The 18,465-nt window shown below is 42.8% G+C and overlaps 1 protein-coding gene across 3 annotated transcripts in view; it reads left to right on the forward strand.

The window, feature by feature from the left end:
- Positions 1–18,465, forward strand: part of LOC142582519 (uncharacterized) — a 67,122-nt gene that overhangs the window by 6,943 nt on the left and 41,714 nt on the right. For all 3 annotated transcript variants that reach the window (XM_075692338.1, XM_075692339.1, XM_075692340.1), the window contains exons 2-3: positions 12,154–12,419; positions 17,862–18,054. In XM_075692338.1, coding sequence (XP_075548453.1) covers positions 12,251–12,419; positions 17,862–18,054 — 362 coding nt within the window. In that variant the 5' untranslated portion in view covers positions 12,154–12,250. The remainder of the gene's footprint in view (positions 1–12,153; positions 12,420–17,861; positions 18,055–18,465) is intronic.

The raw sequence follows: 18,465 nt of genomic DNA on the forward strand, positions 1-18,465 counted from the left end.
ACTCTTTGCCGGCCGTCTGCGCCACTATGCAGTAAAGAGCAATAATGACAATATTAGGAATTATGGCATCACTTCCATTCAGAGCCAGAAGCTGAGATTACTAAATTTCCAAGTGACTTCAGGAGCTGAGAGTTATCAATAAGTGGGAGAGGAATGTGGAGGAGGAGGAGGGTGGGCTAGCGGTACTTAACCTGGTTGGAAAAAATGTTTATGGAGAGGTTTTACATGAACTACATAAACACCATTGTGATGACAGGTTGAAAAATTCCTATAAAAAGCATTCCACTGTGTTTTTTCGTTCAATTGTTACAGGGTTGGGCGGTCTGGATAGTAAACTCCCAGTTGCTCTAAAGAAAAGATAGGTGGGTACCATAAACATAAGTTGTTGGTCTCTTTAACTATAATTGTTTGAAGATTCAGTACAGATCATCAGCCGATTTTAATTTCACTGCGTGATGAAGGCCTCTTTATCCCTGTACTGCCATAAGAGTAATCCTATGCCTGCAGATTTCTGAATCCAGAGGAATGGAATCTGATTGAGTGAAGACCGATTGAGAGACAATGAGGCTCTACTTGTCAAAGTGCAACAAACAATATCAAGGCTTACTGAGCAACAAAAGGCACAACCTCATCTGAACAGAAATCGGCACCCACCATGGAGGCATAGTGGCTATGGCTTTGATTTACTATGCCCAAGGGTGTAGGGTCTAATCCCTTCGGTGGTGGCGGCGACATTTTGATGGGGGCGAAATACAAAAGCGCCTGTGTACCGTGAATTGGGTGCACGTTAAAGAATCCCAGGTGGTCCAAATCAACCCAGAGGTCCCCCACTAAGGTGTGCCGCATAATCAGATCCTGGTTCTGGCGCATAAAACACCAGAATTTAATTATTTTTCTTCAGAAATTGGCCACTCTGGCATAATAATTAGTGAATGCTTATGGACAGCAAGATAGAAAAATGGGAACACTGCACAACTCTAGCACAGACTAGCAGCAAACAGAACCTTCCACAACTGCACCTCTTTGGCAACTTAAGACTCCACTACTGATCACCAGTTATCATTCAAAACAAGGCATACTTGGCTCCCACATGCTCTTTCAATGCAGGAGCCATGCTTGCTTACATAACATGAAGTGCAAATTTAAAAATTGGCTGTGCCTCCACTGTATTCCGTTTCATAGCATGCAACACTGCCGAAGCAATGCAGGCGGTGCAGCCATAAAATTCTCACTCTGCACATTTTGTAGTGCAGTTGTTTATTGATTTTTGACACTTTGAGCAGATTAAGTACTTCACATATTGCAACTGCAACTTGCGGGCATAAGGAACGGGTATAATATATGGATTCCATTTGCTCGATTCTTTTCGTTTCTTATCACCCACAATTCAGGACCGGGTAATCCTGGTGATAATGTGAGTGGAGCGCTGTTCGGACTGCTGACTAAATGTGAAAAATTATTACATAGGAATAGTGTCGTTACTTCATCTTGGGCAAAGTCACATCACACACATATTTTCTATTATTTTCCTGAACTTTGCGCTTCAGGCATTCATCATACTATGTTTGATCGTGAGTGCAAGCAGTTTGCTGCAGCTTCTAGGCCACGGAAACATGTCACTTTGCTCATTCGGTGGTAAACGGGTTCAGACTCGCCACACCATCCATGTAATAATTACGCATATTTTGCAACATAAAAGTGTGAGGCTTAGTGTTACATGGAATTACATGATGCTTACCTATATCTTTCATATGTGCTCCCAACTTATTTTTTAATTATGAATGCAAGTAATGATAGAAATCTGTCCTTCATAACGTTGCCTGCTATGTACAAAATGGAGTAGAGTTTAGCTAACAGCCTGGAGTGAGAGCTAGCTTTAAAATACGAGAAGCTCTGACAAATGCTATATATTACATTTATTTTGGACAGAATAAATGTACGAAAAACTTGTTTAGTTTGCTGAATGCTTTGCTTGAAAGTGTGATATTTAATTAATTTCATAAAATAAATGTACCCTTTAGGTGCATATGACAACACTAATCATTGAAAGCCCATAGGTGTTACTGGCTATAAACACAATTTTGTTGCAGTTTGCTCCGAAAATCCAAACCTAATAAAATAAAAATGCCTCTGAGCACTGAAGACGCCATTCCTTATTTTTGTGGATGTTTTAGTTCACTAGATTTATGGGAGCCATTGTGTTGTGGCAAAGATGAAAAGTGGAAGGTTTTAAGGATGCATCTTCATGGAAATGCTTGCGCAAATGTAGTAATATCTACAGTGCACTGTGTAATATCGACACATCAAAACAGCTGCATTGGCTGCTTCTGATATTTTGTGCCATTGTTTTGTCATTCTAATATAGATGAGATAGTTCTAATATGGATGAGATAGTTCAAGTGGCTGAGGAGTTGTTCTGTAGAGATTTATACAGTACCAGTGGCACCCACGATGATAATGGAAGAGAGAATAGTCTAGAAGAGTTTGAAATCCCACAAGTAACGCCGAAGAAGTAAAGGAAGCCTTGGGAGATATGCAAAGGGGGAAGGCAGCTGGGGAGGATCAGGTAACAGCAGATTTGTTGAAGGATGGTGGGCAGATTGTTCTAGAAAAACTGCCCACCCTGTATACGCAATGCCTCATGACTTCAAGCGTACCGGAATCTTGGAAGAACGCTAACATAATCCTAATCCATAAGAAAGGGGGCGCCAAAGACTTGGAAAATTATAGACCGATCAGTTTACTGTCCGTTCCCTACAAAGTATTTACTAAGGTAACCGCAAATAGAATCAGGAACACCTTAGACTTCTGTCAACCAAAAGACTAGGCAGGATTCCGTAAAGGCTACTCAACAATAGACCATATTTACACTATCAATCAGGTGATAGAGAAATGTGCGGAATAACCAAACCTTATATACAGCTTTCATTGATTACAAGAAAGCATTTCATTCAGTCGAAACCTCAGCAGTCATGGAGGCATTACGGAATCGGGGTGTAGATGAGCCGTATGTAAAAATACTGAAAGATATCTATAACGGCTCCACAGCCACCGTTGTCCTCCATAAAGAAAGCAACAAAATCCCTATAAAGAAAGGCATCAGACAGGGAGATACAATCTCTCCAATTCTATTCACAGCGTGTTTACAGGAGGTATTCAGAGACCTGGATTGGGAAGAATTTGGGATAAGAGTTAATGGAGAATACCCTAATAACTTGCGATTCGCTGATGATATTACCTTGCTTAGTAACTCAGGGGACCAATTGCAATGCATGCTGACTGACCTGGAGAAGCAAAGCAGAAGGGTGGGTGTAAAAATTAATCTGCAGAAAACTAAAGTAATGTTTAACAGTCTTGGAAGAGAACAGCAGTTTACGATAGGTAGTGAGGCACTGGAAGTGGTAAGGGAATACATCTACTTAGGGCAGGTAGTGACCGCGGATCCAGATCATGAGACGGAAATAATCAGAAGAATAAGAATGGGCTGGGGTGCATTTGGCAGGGATTCTCAGATCATGAACAGCAGGTTGCCATTATCCCTCAGGAGAAAAGTATATAACAGCTTTGTCTTACCTGTACTCACGTATGGGGCAGAAACCTGGAGGCTTACGAAGAGGGTTCTACTTAAGTTGAGGATGACGCAACGAGCTATGGAAAGAAGAATGATAGGTGTAACATTAAGGTATAAGAAAAGAGCAGATTGGGTGAGGAAACAAACGGGAGTTAATGACATCTTAGTTGAAATCAAGGAAAAGAAATGGGCATGGGCAGGACATGTAATGAGGAGGGAAGATAACCGATGGTCATTAAGGGTTACGGACTGGATTCCAAGGGAAGGGAAGTGTAGCAGGGGGCGGCAGAAAGTTAGGTGGGCAGATGAGATTAAGAAGTTTGCAGGGACAACATGGCCACAATTAGTACATGACTGGGGTAGTTGGAGAAATATGGGAGAGGCCTTTGCCCTGCAGTGGGCGTAACCAGGCTGATGATGATGATTTGTCAATCTGCAGGTGCTTTCCTCTAATGCAAAGAAGGTGGGAACATTCCTTTTTTATCATTCTGAAATTCTGAGCCATCATTTAGGCCTGCTCCCATTTCAAGCCCGCAAGAAGACTAGATAATCTGGTATTTGGCTTTCTCTGTAGCCTATGATGCTAGTATACGTAGCTGCTGTAAGCCTAAAATAATTATTGTGCATCTATAAGCAGCATTTATAATGGATCTGTTTTGCATCACATTCATGAGCTGTATTAGACTGCTAAATCTGATAAATAGAAGTCAACATTCAGAACAATGTTTTAGTGCATCAAAGTCGTATCTTTACATGTACATAAATGATAGTTGTTAAGCTGCATCTGCATTGCATGTCTTGCATATGCAGCAGTATGCTAAACCTGCAATATAGCACCATTCATGTGTTAAGTGCTTGAGTAAATTTAGTAGGTGCAACACAATTTTTAAGAAGAATTTCTTTTAAGCTTAACCTCGCATCTTAGCCATTGGATCTGTGTGCAGGAATATTCGCTCGATTTGGCTGTGGCAGAGCTCAGGCCATTAAGCAGATTAACATAATTTTACAGTAAAAGTGCCATCATTCTGTTCATATTTTTTTATCATTTAATGCTACCTAGATCTTCCTAAGCATTTTCTTGGAGCTAGGTTATTTATCTGGCACAATATCCCTGACAAAGCCATTTAGAGGCACACTGATGGGTTGGTTGGGATAGGAAGTCTGCTGGTCTAACAGGATACTAACATGTTTATGGCATACATTCTGCTCCCTGAACTAGCATTGAAACTGGTAATTCTGGAAACTGGTCTTCCACTTGACTGCACCATCAAGACATTGGACAGTTTTATTTTGTAGTGTCAAGGCCGTGGACAGATTTAGCTCAGCATTTATAATCCACTCGGCTCAGCTATGCTAGCACACATGCGCCCAATTCTTATTCTGGCAGCAGAAAGTTGAACCATACCCAAGCTTTGCTGCTGAGTGCATTTAGTGAAATCCGATGGTACGCGTTTGCCTTCCATGTCCTTATGCAGCCAATTTTATTAGTGTTGTTTGTGGCCATGGAACGAACACTTCTATAAATATTGTGAAACCAACACAGTTCTCTGCAATGCCTGATCATGTGAAATATAAGGGCTTAGGTGAAACGCCAATTTATTTCAGACTAATAGACTGCATTAACAATGGGGGGCTAAACTTGATTTTTTGCCAAGCTTCACCAAGCTTGATGGATTTTTGCAGCTAGGCCTCGCACCAGCTTATCTGGACCCCCTTTATACCGGGTGTTTCAGCTAACTTAGCCAGAGTTAAAAAATATGCAGATGCACTCTTCTAAGACGAGGCAACCAAATGCATGCTGCTCACTTTGGTATGTAGTGCTTCACGCTATTTTTTGTATTTTGCTTAATGAGATAATTAGTCAAGATTAATTAACCAACTTCTGAAGCAACGAAGCTAAGACAAATATTCCAATTAGAAAGTTGCAGAGCGGTTTGCAAAACGTCCAAACAGTTTCTATCTTTTAAGTATTGGTGTTTTTCAGCTTACTGCGGATGCCCGCGAAATACAAAAAACACTACGTGACATGGCCGCTTGCAACATGTCACGTAGTGACTAGTGAGCGACATGCATTTGGTTTGCGTCCTCTTAGAGTGCGTCAGCATATTTTTAAACTCTGGCTAAAGTTAGCTGAAACACCCTGTACATCCGAAGTGTGACCGTAATGTTGCAGAACATGAGGGTGCATGTTTGAGACCCAACCAGGGCAGCCACATTTGGAAAGCGATGAAATGCAAAACTACTCGTGTGCCAAGTTTCTTGTGCTCATTAAATAACTCGGGCGATAAAAGTTATCTGAGAACCCTTCACTGTGACATCTCTCATTGCCTGTCAATGGCTTTCAAATGTTAAAGACACCACAAAGAAAAACATGAAATTGCATTAGACTAAGTATTATTTAAAAACTTTATTTTGGTTAGTTTTGTTGTAATAGATTGATTATTAAATGAGAAATTGAAACTCACAGTTAGGTTTTTTTAATTTTGAGCTGAAACCCCAGTGCTGGTACATGAATGGGATTTCATGGATTTCAAGGTATTTTTTCACATCCGGGTTGTTGTGGCTCAACAAAAGTTTTCAAATCTTGCGAAGTCTTTGGCTCTTTTGGCATTTGTTCCAGTCTACCTTTTCCGACAAAAAAAATTAACTAGGCCCCAGTAAATGTTCTCAAAGTTCGTGACGTCACAACAAGCTGGTGCAGGAACTTAGCAGTGTTGCCATCCGTCTTTTGTTTTTGCGTCTTTTCTGGTTCACCAAGCCTCTTGTTAAAGGTGGCCTTTTTCAGTATTGTAGAATGCTAATTTACTATACAGCTCGAAATATTCTTGTTAGTGTTTCTTTAAAACCGCATCAACCAATCTTAACAGCTGAGCTCAATAGCATCATGTCACACATTACTGACAAGTGTCTTGTGTATATTCTCTTCAGTGACCCGGTTGACTGTATAAACTGCAGCTAGAGTTGGTAACATTGATTACTGATTAATCAACTAAATTATCATACAGAATGATTATTGTTCACCGATGTTCATCTTTCATTTAATTAATTGACTTACTAAATTAGACCTGTTCGATTAATCATTTTCGAGAGTTTAGCAGGAGTGGCACGAAAATTTGGAAATTGTACTATATGATAGTGGTGCACAAGAAGGAACTCTGCGGCTGTGGTAGAGCGACTGTCAACTTTTTTTTTTTTTTTGAGTCCCAAGTGATGCAGAGTCGATTGCTTCCCCTCTTTTCCCCCACACCGGACACACCACCATGCCGCCTGAATCTTGAAATGCCATCGAAATTCAAGGCCTCCTATAGCAACCCAGTCGTTGAGCATCATGCCACATCCAGTCCAATAAAGACATGACACAGTGTGTGCATTCCGGTTTGGAGCATGTATTTGACATAGTGATGGAGTTCATGTCGATTCCAGCTATAGCGTTTGAGCATCTGTTCTCGCATGCTGGTTATGTGGCCATTCAAAGAAGGCGTCGGTTTTGCCCAAACATCCTAACCAATTGACATTCCTTTTGTCTGTAGAAAATGACATGTGGTTTCAAAATCCTAAACCAGTAATTTTCTATTCCCCTGTGCATATTGCAATTTCTTTTATATTCCAGTTGGACGTTACCTTTCACTTTTGCCATTTTTCTTATATCTTATTTAACTGGACTGCACAGAAATTCACTAGTGCCATGTACTGTATTTAATTCTGCACTAAATGCCATTTTATAACATATATTGTTCATCTGTTTAGAAGCCACTAGCGCCAACTATATTTGGTCTTTAACAGGCGAACGATTATCCTTTGTGAAACGCTTATACACTTGTGTTTCAAGTCTGGTTCCACAACTCAAACATTAAAGTAGCGCCCTACAAGAGTAGATAACTGTGCTTCAACCTTTCTAAAAGTGCCTTGCGAAAATTTCGATTAGTCAACTGATGAAAAACTCTGCATCAAAAGCAATTAATCAATTAAAGGTTAAAATGATGAATGATTAATCATTAATCAAATAAAAAAAATGGCCATCCCTAATTGCTACCCCTTTATGCTTTTAATATTGACAGTCAATGTTGCTTTTGGTACAGCAAAGGCAGACAGCATGTATTCTCATTCGTTTTTCGCAACGTGTGGATAAAGTTGTTAATGGCTAGCATCTGTCAGGTTAGTTATTATTTTTTCGTTGTCCACATTGAAATTAATAGAGCAGTGTGAGAAAGATAAAAGAGTAAACATACAGCTTATTTCCTTCAGTGGGTATGGTGCCATGAAAATGCCAGTGTTTAATGGAATTCATCATCATCAGCGTATTTTATGTCCACTGCAGGTCGAAGGCCTCTCCCCGCGATCTCCAATTACCCTTGTCCTGCGCCAGCCGATTCCAACTAGCACCCGCAAATTTCCTAATTTTGTCGCACCACCTAGTCTCCTGTCGTCCTCTACTGCGCTTCCCTTCTCTTGGTACCCATTCTGTCACTCTAATGCTTTAATGGAATTGAGGAAGGCACATCTCCAATCCTTCCAGTTGCACAAAGGCATCAATTTTGTTTTTGCCAGTGTGCCTGTGTGTGTGTATGTGCACCCGCACGCACAGCCACTGTCCATCAGTACTGCCTTTTTGTTTCAATACGTTGAAAATAGACTGTATGTTATCTTCTAATAGGATTATGAAGTACGCATTGTCTTGGGTTTAAAAGAACCGCTAATCCATACATAAACATCACTACTCTTTCTTCCTTTGGGTATTGTTGAAATCTGAGCATTTCTGAGTGCTTATTGCATGCATGTTTAGTGTATATATGTCAGACACATACCCCCCCCCCCCTTCCACCCCCTAAAATTAAGCAGCATACCCCTCCCCCCACCCTCGCCGCCGTTGCCAGGCCACCACTTTCTCACACACATTCCTAAAGCGCCGCCAAATCAATCTTGAGACTCGACAGCTATGCGGCGGTTAACATTTTGCTGCCTTTTTTTCTCCTTTTAGATGGCGGTAGTTATGGGCATCTCCTGGGGTGTGAAGGCCAATTTTCTCATCGATTCGGTGCCCGCGCGATTGAACTCGAGATGCATTCAGTTGTCACCATCTATTGGAACGGCCACGCGCATTGCTGTTGCTTCGTTAGTTCGACCTTCTTTGTTTAGACTGATCTAGGGACCAGGAAAGGGATTCAGTTCGTAGTGAGCTGGTCTGTATGCTCATGGAAATAGTTGCGGCCGGAGAAAACACCAGTTGCTTTTAACTTTACCCTTTGCTTCATAATTTCTTCGAGTGACGGCTTGCCGCGATGCTGGCAGCTCATCGGAACAATATACCCGCAATATGGGTAAGATAAAGTGGAAAATAAAATCATGCGAAACAGCGTCCATCATGAAACCCTGCAATAACCTTTAAGCCCATTAGCAATGTCAATGTCACCCGTTACCTTGTCTCATTTTTACCCAACTGCACAGAACTTTTCATGCAAGGTTGGCAACTGGAAACCAGAGTCTCAAGGAAATGAGAAATTAAGCGATCTACTAAGGGAAAGAGCCGAGACAACAGCTAAACAGGAAGGAAAAGCGAAAATTAACAAATTTAACCATTGTTTGTGAAGATATTTGTGGATCAAGATCTTTTTATTTTAAAAAGGAAGTAGAGAAAATGCCGCCGGAAGTGGAGAATGATTCCGTGCGTTTTGAATGACGCTTCTACATTTATCAGTCGAGTAGCCTGACGTAGCCACTTCTCTGCTGTGCTTATGTAGGGGTTTTTCTAGCCTTTCGTGGTGGGTGCAGTACGCCTAGAACTGCAGCGTCCTGGACTCTACGCGGTTGTACGGGACTGGCGGCCACACATCGTTACGCAACTTCCCAAATAACAATACGAGTTGGTTTTGGCACTTGGTAGAGCTCCAAACGAGGGTTCCAAAAGAACTGCGATTCACAATTTCTCAACAATTCTTCAAGAGCTAATTTAAAAAACGCTACTATAAATCTTTATTTTACATTTTCGTTTGTTCACTTGTTCTTGGCAGTGTTCTTCTTGCGCTTCTTTCCTGCGCAAGTCCACTTGATGTGGTTCCTTGTTTGTCAAGGTGTATCACACAGGCGTGTCTGCGAGATACATCTTGTTACATTTCTCTTTTGCGGGTCTGCGCGTCTTTGTGCTGAATGGTGGGCATTATTCACATTTGTGCTACTAAAGGTACGCCCTCCCCCCCCCCTCCCCCATTTGCATAGGAATGTTACCCTGGGTTGCCCCCCGAAAAAGAATCCTGGATACGTGCCTGACATACATGCTCTTGTTTTCATGTATTGGTTTGTATCAGTTGGTTTTAATATTTGTATTTGTTAAATGTGGAACATTTCTTTCTCATTCTTCGAACATTTGTTTAGAGCCTACACAGTAAGCTGATACACTGCTAGTTATGTACACCCAAGGTATATGCGCAAGCAGTTGGGCTTATGCAAGTTGACTATTATATTTTAGTAATTGTTTTCGTAAAGTAAATGGAACCTAACCTATCGGTGTGAATACTTGTGGGCATAACATAAATTTCAAATGAAGGTAAGGATCAGAAAGTTATTGATAGGCTTAACGGTGGATTACAAAACAGTTATAAACAAAATTTTTGAGCTTGTAAAATGATTAGTTTCATATAGTGGAGGTATAGAGTGGGCCTTCATGCAATAAATCTTTTTAAAATATGCGACAATGCGTCACAGGAAATGTGCAAAAATATACATGTTTATCACCATTCCTGCTTGCTGGAAATCACACAGTACCCGAAACGTTGAGAGTTTGCACAGTGAGTGGGTAGGACTTTGACATTGAGTGGTCCTTGCATCAAAGTGAAAATTTTGCTAGTCATGGTCTGGAAAATGCATCATATCTGCTAACCACCGAGTGTCTCTATCATCTGTTGATGTGCTATCTAAAGGCTGTTAGTAAAAGTAATTGGGTAATTATTAGCCCCACAGCTTCAACGAGATTTCTTCAATATTATGTGCTACCAACTTATAACCAGTTTAACCCAAATAGAATTTCGTTGCATTTGGCATTTAAGCGGAAGAAGGGGTAACTGGTGGTCTATTGGAGTAATGGTGTGGGCCAAGTGAAAGAATATGGAATTGAGTGTGGTAGAATGATGAGATTAGGAAGTTTACATTGTCAGGATGAGTTTGGTCATTGAAAAGCTATGGTGATACAGAACTCTACCCTGCATTGTACAAGAAGGCTGATAATGGTGATGATGACTGTGCGCATAACACCTTCAGGCACTATGTGCGCAGTTGTGCATGCCAATTCATTGCATCAAAAGCTACAACACTGATGGAAATAAGGGTATTTAAAACATGTAGCATAAATCTTGACAACCTTTCTTGAGTGACGCTGCACTACAATTTTGGATGATATTTTTAGAGTGTTTTAGTAAAAGTGAGTTGAAAGGTAGAAGGCCAGAGGTTGTTTGCTCGTGGTGTCGCTACACCACGAGCAAACATGAGATGGCTTCACTTCTTTCATTGTTTTTCACAATGTTTTACATTGGGCATCACCTTTTCAAATTACTAGATCGTTGCTTTCAGAGTATGCTAGATGTGAAAGAGTGGAAGTTCTCATATCTAAAGTTGAGTTCTTGCATGAAGTCCACTTTCTGTAAATCTGATTAAACTCGGTGAAATTAATTCGTTTTGGAGCTTTACACTTTTCAATATTCTGAACATACAAGAAATGTGGTGTAACTAAATATTATTTGGGTATAATTGGTGCCTGAAGGGATAAAGGAAGGTAGCCTATACGATTCATGACTATCATTGTAAGGCATCTTTAAACTATGGGCACAATGTGGATGGCAATTGATGTAAGAAGCAGGGAACTGACTGATACTCTTAATCACTGCCTATAGCATCAATTCTGCCAGTTATCTGTGGCCTTCACTGCTTAGGAGGAAGATGTGGTAAAAGTGTCTGTGTATAAAGCATCTGCAGTAGTGGAAATAACAGCACAGGAATGATTGGAAGACGTCATAATTGTCTCGGTGGTAACGATCCAAGCCAACTAGGACGACGTAAATGTTATTTTGCCAGTGGGGCTGCAAATGTATCAGTTTAATGCCGAGCATTCTCTCTGCATGAAACCTATTACTAGAAATTTTGTGGAGGACATATAGCTCTGCACAGTTTAATTTGTACAAGTTTTTGCTCTTCAATTGTCAGCTTACATGACATGGTTAGTCTTGGCACACATTTGTCAGTGGCTAGCAAAAGTATTAGTTTTAGCCTGATGTTTACTGTCTGTTGTTTTAACACAGCTGTTCAAGCAGGAGCGCTAATGTGCATGCACACAGTGGTCATACCAGCAGCGGAACACTGTTTTGAAACTGGGAAGGAAACGAAGTTGAAGCACGTCTAGACCTCTGTGCAGGTCTGGTGCCTCCAAATGACTAACTGTTTCATAGTTCAATGTGAGTGCATTAATTAGAAGAAAGTTTGACTTGTGGAGACAGTGAGTTGAATCCATAGTATAGCAAGGAAGTTGGCAGACTGTAAGCCATGTTCATCATTGAGTGTGCGAGCTCACTTGTCTTGCCTTGTGCTGGCATGTGCAGGGGGAGAGTTGGCCGGGGGTAATGGCCCTGCGGGGCACGGGAGCTCGTGGGGGCTAACGAGGCCCCGAGCAGGCAGCATGGCCCAGTGGCCCCCTCGATGGCGGCAGACGGCCCCCCACAGTTGAGAGCGGCATCTCTGCCCCCCTGCCCCCTCGAGGAGGGAACCCCCAGCGCCACGGAGGAGAACGCTGCCGTCTGGCCACAGCAGCAGCAGCAGCAGCACCATAGTCATGCAGCAGCGGCTGGCCACAGCAACACCACTACAGGTGTGTGTACCGGCATGCCCCTAGCAGAGTGCACTGAGTGTTCTGTAAATGGGAGCGTCAGGTGTAATGGACTGTTTGCAAAAATGCTGTTGCGCCTGCGCGAACACGGCTGTCACGAGTGCCCTCTACATGGTTAGATACAAGAAGCAGACAAACAACCAGCGCAGCTCTAGCGCGCCTTGAGACCCCGGTTTGTGGTGGTTTTGATCGCGGTAGTTTCGTGAAAAGGCCGGCTAGTTGTGTTGCGTATTCTGCACAAATTGCTTCACTAGCAAATGGAGCACGAGTTTATTTCATTTTCTGTCTGTGTATTTTCTGTGTATTTCATTTTCGTGATGCTCCTAAGCGGAGCATCACGCTCAGTCCACTGACTTTGTTGGCAGCCGCCGATCGCTGAGCCGGTAGGCCTAGCTTTCGGCTGTCGAAGCAGCAGCCAGCAGCGCTTGCAATGAGAAGGCTGCGAGTCATAAAGCGTCTATTTTCGTGAGCATTTTACCGTCCAGGCAATAATGTCGTGGTTAAATGAACACAGCATTGGTTCTGTCTATACTCTGTTGGCAGCAAAGAGCGAACCTTGCATGGTGGTAGCTGCACACGGCCAGTCTGCGAAACCAAGTGCGGACACTCGGCGACACGTCGGCAGCGTGTTTCGACGACGTGCGCTCCGCTCTTTGTTGAAGCGTGCATGTTGCTCGCATCAGTCCCGTGCCGTGCATCAGCAGCCTCCGAATATACGATATCTTTAACGTAATCTTATTCAGTGCCGAGCCTCGATGAGCCTGGCGAATAGTGGCACTTATAGAAGCAGATACTGCCACACGCGATCAGTTTGAATGTTACGCTTCGAGAAGTCGGAGGTCCTAGTCATGTACGAAAACTGGAACAGAGTAAGAGCGTCTTCAATTATTTTGGCCGCAGTGAACACACGCGGTTGCCGTGGAAGTGGTCAGGCATAAGCCGAGAAACGAAACTCGATTTCTAACCACATACTCACGCGCTCAGTGCTGCAGCTTTGCCTGTTGCGCGCAAGATGGTGCTCACTATTTTGCAAGCCGCCCATTGACTCTTTTGGCCAAACTGCTGATTTGTTCAGATGGAAATAGTATTCGCACAGTAGGTTTAGTTTAGTACCATGCTTGGGGGTGTTGCTTACGTGTTTCGTCCACAATGAGTACCAAGTGCACAATTTTTTGCAGTTGCAACCCAAAATTGGTTGGCTATTATGGAACAGAGGTGTCATCTGTCACCTCTATTTTTAAACGTGGCATTCACCGTAACAGTGAAAGATGGCACCACCATTTGTTACAGTGAAATTTATGTTTCTTCAGGGGTATCGTTGTAGTTGATGTGCATTTTGAACTTATGTTATACCAAACAGGCAAGTAATGTCCACAAATGTGCCATTAACCCTTCCTTTGCCAATGATGAGTATATCTGTCAGCTTCTCTCTAGTTGCAGTTTCCTACGTTAGTTGGCAGTGTTTGTTAGTGGCTATAAAAGGAGTGCGGTCACAAACCATCATCGTCAGTGGCATCATGTGTAGTTTCTTCTTTCTATGCTTGAACCTCTGCATTGGAAACATGACTGCCAGTGCACCATAATTCTGTAAACTTTGGTACAATTTTCATAAATTCCTGCTGTATGGAAAAGGTTACACTAAATCCACTAGGAAACGCTGCCTCTGGGCAAACTAAGTGCGCACAATCCAGCAGTATATAGCTGGAAGAATCCTGTACACCTGACATTCCGGTTTAAGAAGCATTTAGTAAAATTCAGTATCCTTGGCCAGTTGGTCGCATTAGAGACAACCATCTAGGAAGTGCTGAGTAGACAGCAAATTATTGCAAGGTTAATGTCACCAGGCAGCATTGGCTGTAATGTGCATGTGACAGAACAATGAGTTAGTTTCTTGACCTGTGAGCGAAAACTTCATTTAGCCTATTGCAGTTTTGCAACATATCACTGGTAAGCTCCGATAGTAAGTACAGGACACCGCTCGAAAAAGGCCAAATTGAATAGGATTATGTGTAGTACTCAGAGCCAAGATTATGTGTTTTTTTTTGTCTTTTTGCTTGTAATATTCTCGGCACTTGTACTCCGATAGGAGACAACCCATTGTCATACTTGCCAACCCTCCCGATTCGCCCGGGAGACTCCCGATTTTTTACTGAACTTTTCGATTGTACGATCACTATCTTACATCTCCCAAAAAGTGGTCTCTGTTCGCGCAATAATGGTTTTTGCGAAACCGGCACCGTGGAATCTACAGCCGCATCGTAATCGTCAGCATCACCAACAACGGCAGCACTAGCACCATTGGTATCATCGACTAAGCAGCCGACTACAACGCCTAGTAAGCCGACCAAAGCCAGAGCCAATGTAGTTCTTGCATTTCATGCATGCCTTCCTCCATGGTGCATCTCGTTGCTGTTGCTTTTGTGTATGATTAGTGTTGGCTAGGCTGTGTGTGCGGTGCACCGTGTAAAGTTAGAATTCTCGTGTGCTTGATGCCATGGCACTACCAAAGTCGAAAAAGAGGTATTTGCAGAAGTTATTGCGAACTTCTGAATTTCCATGCTTTTTGACATCAAGAAAAGGAGAAAATTTTGCATTTTGTAGAACGTTTGGATGCGACGTCAGCGTGTCTCACAATGTCAACAGCGACTTGAAACTGCACGTTTCCATGGCGAAGCATCAAAGCTATGTTTGTACCGCTGAGCAGCAAGGCAACATATTGAACTTTCTCCGGAACAAGTGCGTCGACAGTGTCATACGTGCGGAGTGCATGTTTACGGGATTCCTCGTCGAACACAACCTACCGCTTAGTGTCAGTGACTACGTTGGGCCTCTTCTACAAAAAATATTTTCGAAATGAGACGAGGCGAAGCGCTATGGATGTAGATGCAACTCTGAAATGCAACTATGAAGAATGCGGAGGTGGCCAACCTGAAATTTCACAGGCATCGCTCTCAAGTATTCGTTTATTTATTCAGAGTTTCCCTCAGCTGCTGCCCCGAGATGCCAGTGAATCTGCTGAAGACGCTTTAGATGCTCTCGAAGCTGAGTTTGCCACACTACAGGCATACAGTCTTCCAGAGGACATTCTTAATGAAGAAAGGTGGGACATGCAGGGGTCTATGGTTGGAAAGATGAAAAACACTGATGGAAAACATGTTTCACCGAGTTACTAAGGCCACAGGAAGTTGAAACAGTGATGCAACCCTCCCCCCCCCCCCCACCTACGTTGGCGCGAATAAAGTCTCCCGATTTTTGATCTCGCCAGGTTGGCAGGTATGCATTGTACTCTGATAGGAGACAACCCATACATACATGTCATGTATGACTTACCGCAATACTTTGCGTATGCTTCAATGCATAACACCGCTATATTGCGGCCAAGCTGACCTTGGGGAACCAGCAGAAACTACAACCACACTAAGGCTATGTTCACACTTGGTCTTGGAGCAGGCGGAAACGGAAAAAACTTGACAAAATCCGCCCGCCTAGGCGGGAAAACGGGCGAAAAACCAGGCGACGAAAAAATCGGTCTCGGACCAATGTTTTCGCCACGGTGAAGCGGAACCGCTCTCCGCTTCACCGGAATTTGCACTAGCATGTAAACATCCGGTCGTAAAATTTAACATTTTCCGTTCATTGTCTATTTTTAGGAAAAGCAATTATGTAAAGCTGTCGAAACTATGTCTTGTTTATTTTCCACGCTAGACGAAAGTTAAAAACGATACGTGCAGTTGTGTGAAATGATAGCTTGTAGTAACTGATGGGTCAATGAATGAACGTATGTCTTGAAATAGTGTAATGAACAGTGCCACCACGCGGACAAACGTACGCAAACTAGATGGATGTGGGCGAAAGTGGCAGTGGTTTCCGCTGCAGTGGCGAAACAAATGTGAACATCTTGTACATGCGCGGAAAATATTTTCCGGCTGCTTTGGCTTTTCCGCCCGCTTGCGGTTTCCCAAGTGTGAACGTAGCCTAAGACATGCTTCTTGGGGTGGTGCCACCAGAGGGGCTTGACAGGCTTAACCATGTGACTGCGATGATGATTGGCAGGAGCATTACATCACAGATTCAGCCTTCTCAAGGCAAGAGCCTGTGAAGCCTTCCCCTTTGTTCTTTCTCCTTCAAGTCCCCCCAGCATGCGACCCTACACACGACGGATTTGGCTCAGCATGCTTGTTTCCTGGTAGGTTTTAATTGATGTGCACTTCTTTGGATGCTTTGCCAACCGCTCTGTCTGTGCAACTTTTTTTTTTTTTTTGCAGCATAAAAATTAAATTATGGGGTTTTACGTGCCAAAACCACTTTCTGATTATGAGGCACGCTGCAGTAGAGGACTCCTGAAATTTCTACCATTTGGGGTTCTTTAACGTACACCTAAATCTAAGTACATGGGTGTTTTCGAATTTCATCCCCATCGAAATGTGGCTGCCGGGGCCTGGATTTTTGCAGCATAACATTTATCGTCTTTGTAGCAACATGCAAGAGTGAATTTGCCTCTGCATTGCTAAATTTACATAACCACCACATTCAAATGCCGAGTAAGATGCAAGAACATTACAGAATGCAACATATCAAGTGGGAAGATAATACATAGGAATCAGTTGTCTTTAGTTTGGGATTATAAAAATGCTATAGCAGCCTGGAAGACGCAACAGCAAGGAACATATCGATAGGGTTCCACTGTATTAGAATTTTTAGCTTATACTAGTACAGTTAAATGCCTATATAGTGAAGAGCTTACGCCATCGAAAATTCATCGTTATATAGGTCACTTCATTGTAAAGACAGCACTCTACACCACTCTCAATAGACCAGGCTAGGCACATTCAGAAAAACAAAACCTTTATTTAGAATACATTCAAGAGGTGATTAGTGAAAGGAGCTGCTAATTTTCTTCTGCGCACATACTTCATCTGGTGGAATGTGCGATTACAGCCGACCTTGTTACATTGAGGCTGTTAGTGCCTTCACCATGTTTAGCCACTCCACCCACTGGAGTTTCTGTCCAGTGTGGGGGCGATGGGCTACCATAGCTATAGCAGAGTCCGGACCTTCTGAGGCATTGTATGCTCATGGTAGAGCCACAAATCAGCTGTCGGAGTTGCCCGAATTACTTCATTGTACAGGCAAACTTGTTGAAGCAGTCTTCATTATAGAGGCATTGCACACATATGAAAGATAACAATTTCGCCAGGGCCAGCAGTATTGCTTGTTCTAGAGGCATTTAACAGTTTGCAAACAGCATAGTTTTGTAGGGTTATACTAGCTACAGTCATAAACTGCTTGGAAATTCGATGTTTTCTTGTGGAAACCATGGTCCGTAGCCTTTGAATGCCAACTGCACCACATGGCATTCACTCTTTTGCTTTTGCAAAATGGCGACCTCAACTGAAACAAGCCTTTCACTGTTTGCTGTTGCAGGCCCAACACGTGATCCAGCACCAGAGCTGCAGCAGCGCTCCAAGGATGAAACGGGTGCAAGTTTTGGCGGCAGTGCTGCTACAATGGAAGCAGGCGCTCAGGGCAGTGGGAAACCCGGTTACATCCCCGCTACTGTGCTTGTGCCCCCTGGCTGGCGTCGCTGTCTTGTCGAAGGCAAAATTGTCTACTATAGGTAAATATAGCAGTAACCTTAATGGGACAATGTAGAAAAGGATAAGTTGGGCTATATTGCTAATTTACCTTTTTGCAATACGAAAGAAGCCACTCTTACCGCAAGTAAGGCAGGAAAGACGTAATATCTAGGCATGTGCGAATGTAAATTTTTCTTTACTTAAATTGATGTCAAAACGAATAGTGATTACCGTATTTACTTGCGTAATGATCACACTCGCATATGATCGCACCCCTAGAGTTTGCCGTCAAAAAAAAATTTTTTTCTGCGTAATGATTGCACCTCAAACTTGCTGCAGCAATGTGTCGTGTGCCAAGTATAGCTGACGGTGGTTGTGCTTACCAAGCGGTCTGCACACATCAAACAGATTCTTAAGCAGATGTCCCATTTCAGTCCTTTTGTCACTTCCTG

This window comes from Dermacentor variabilis, chromosome 5 (assembly GCF_050947875.1).
Source record: "Dermacentor variabilis isolate Ectoservices chromosome 5, ASM5094787v1, whole genome shotgun sequence".
Lineage (NCBI taxonomy): Eukaryota > Metazoa > Arthropoda > Arachnida > Ixodida > Ixodidae > Dermacentor > Dermacentor variabilis.